Source organism: Haliaeetus leucocephalus, unplaced genomic scaffold (assembly GCF_000737465.1).
Source record: "Haliaeetus leucocephalus isolate CR32 unplaced genomic scaffold, Haliaeetus_leucocephalus-4.0 Scaffold932, whole genome shotgun sequence".
Classification (NCBI taxonomy): domain Eukaryota; kingdom Metazoa; phylum Chordata; class Aves; order Accipitriformes; family Accipitridae; genus Haliaeetus; species Haliaeetus leucocephalus.
In genome coordinates this window covers 15,339,281-15,340,585 of record NW_010973368.1, presented here as the reverse complement: position 1 = coordinate 15,340,585, position 1,305 = coordinate 15,339,281, and the positions used below count along the sequence as shown (strand labels likewise).

Sequence of the window (1,305 nt, the reverse complement as noted above, 5' to 3'; positions counted from 1 at the left end):
CGGTGCCGGCACTCCGCGGAGCCGAGCGGGCGGCGCGGCACAAAGCCCGGAGCGGCTCCCGAGCCCTGCACGGGCTTGAGTTTGTGTGCGCGCGTGGGTGTGTGCGCGGGTGTGCGTGCGGGTGTGTGTGTGTGTGCGCGGGTGTGTGCGGTGTGTGCGAGTGGCGTTTCTTGTTCTCTTGCAGGGTACAATGTTAAAAAGCCACCGCTAGTCGCCCCCAGTGCTCCTACTCTCTGGGTCTTTTTGTCTCTAGTGCAGATTAAACGTCACGTCCGCACTTGAACTTGAATTTTATCCCATTGTACAGAGGCAGCCCCAGCCATAGAGAGACAGAGCGCTCCCAGAGAACCAGGACTCCGCCATCTTCACATTGCAATATATAATAGTAATAGCCAGCACCAGCCCAGCTGCACTGGGGGCTTCCTTCCTTCCAGTCCCAGTGCCAGGCGAGGGGGGAAGAGTGCAAAGTGGTGCAGGAGCACTGGCAATCCAAAAGCACCAGGGCAAAGCAGTGCCACTTGAACTGGGAGAGAGGAGACACAGTTTTGGCTACCCCTTTTCAAAAAAATTCTCTCTATATATCTACCCAGCAAGGGTCAATCTCTGAAAAACATTTTTTTTTTTGGCAATTTTTTTGCGTGTGGGGGCAATCCCAATTCTAGTACTTTTTTTTTGATATTCCTGCGGTTTTTTGCTTTTTCGATTTTTTTTTTCCTTTTTTTTACCCTCCTGGTGGAAAAGCACACTTGCCAATTTGCCAAGCACTCTGGAAAGAGGGAAAGAGAAAAGTGTCACTGGCGGTGCATATCCTCCCAAGTTCAAGAAGAGATCTGGAAGTCCAAGTGGCAGAAGCTGTGGAGAAAAGACAGAGTGTGTGAAAGAGAGAGAAAAAAAAAGAGCGAGAAAGAGCTTTTCCTGATGATGATGATGATGATGATTTTTAATTGAGAGGGGATCCCATCCAGTGCACCACAGCAGCAACAAAAAGGAGGCTTTTTTTTTCTTTTTAATTTTTTTTTTGAAAGAAGAACTCGATAAAGAAGAAGAAGAAGAAAGAGGAAAAAAAAAAAGAGGAGGAGGATCGCCCCCCCAACACATCCCCCTAAACCAGTGCAGCTCTCCAGGCGATGCCAGTGTAAATGCCAGGGCAATGTCCCGTCGCAAGCAGGGAAACCCGCAGCACTTGTCACAAAGAGAGATTATCACACGTAAGTTTGAACTTGGAACCAGACCGAGCCGAAATCGAGGAGCAAAATTAGGGAAGGGGAGGAAGCGGTTGGGGGGGGGGAGACTCCAGGAACAACC

General features: G+C 49.7%; 1 protein-coding gene across 4 annotated transcripts in view; it reads left to right on the top strand.

The window, feature by feature from the left end:
- Positions 1–825: 825 nt before the first annotated feature.
- The window catches only part of BCL11B (B-cell CLL/lymphoma 11B (zinc finger protein)), a 90,790-nt gene continuing 90,310 nt past the window's right edge, over positions 826–1,305 (top strand). For 2 of the 4 annotated variants that reach the window (XM_010583919.1, XM_010583917.1), the window contains exon 1: positions 826–1,208. In XM_010583919.1, the coding sequence (XP_010582221.1) occupies positions 1,151–1,208 (58 nt within the window). In that variant the 5' untranslated portion in view covers positions 826–1,150. The remainder of the gene's footprint in view (positions 1,209–1,305) is intronic. The other 2 variants (XM_010583920.1, XM_010583918.1) reach the window with 2 other exon arrangements.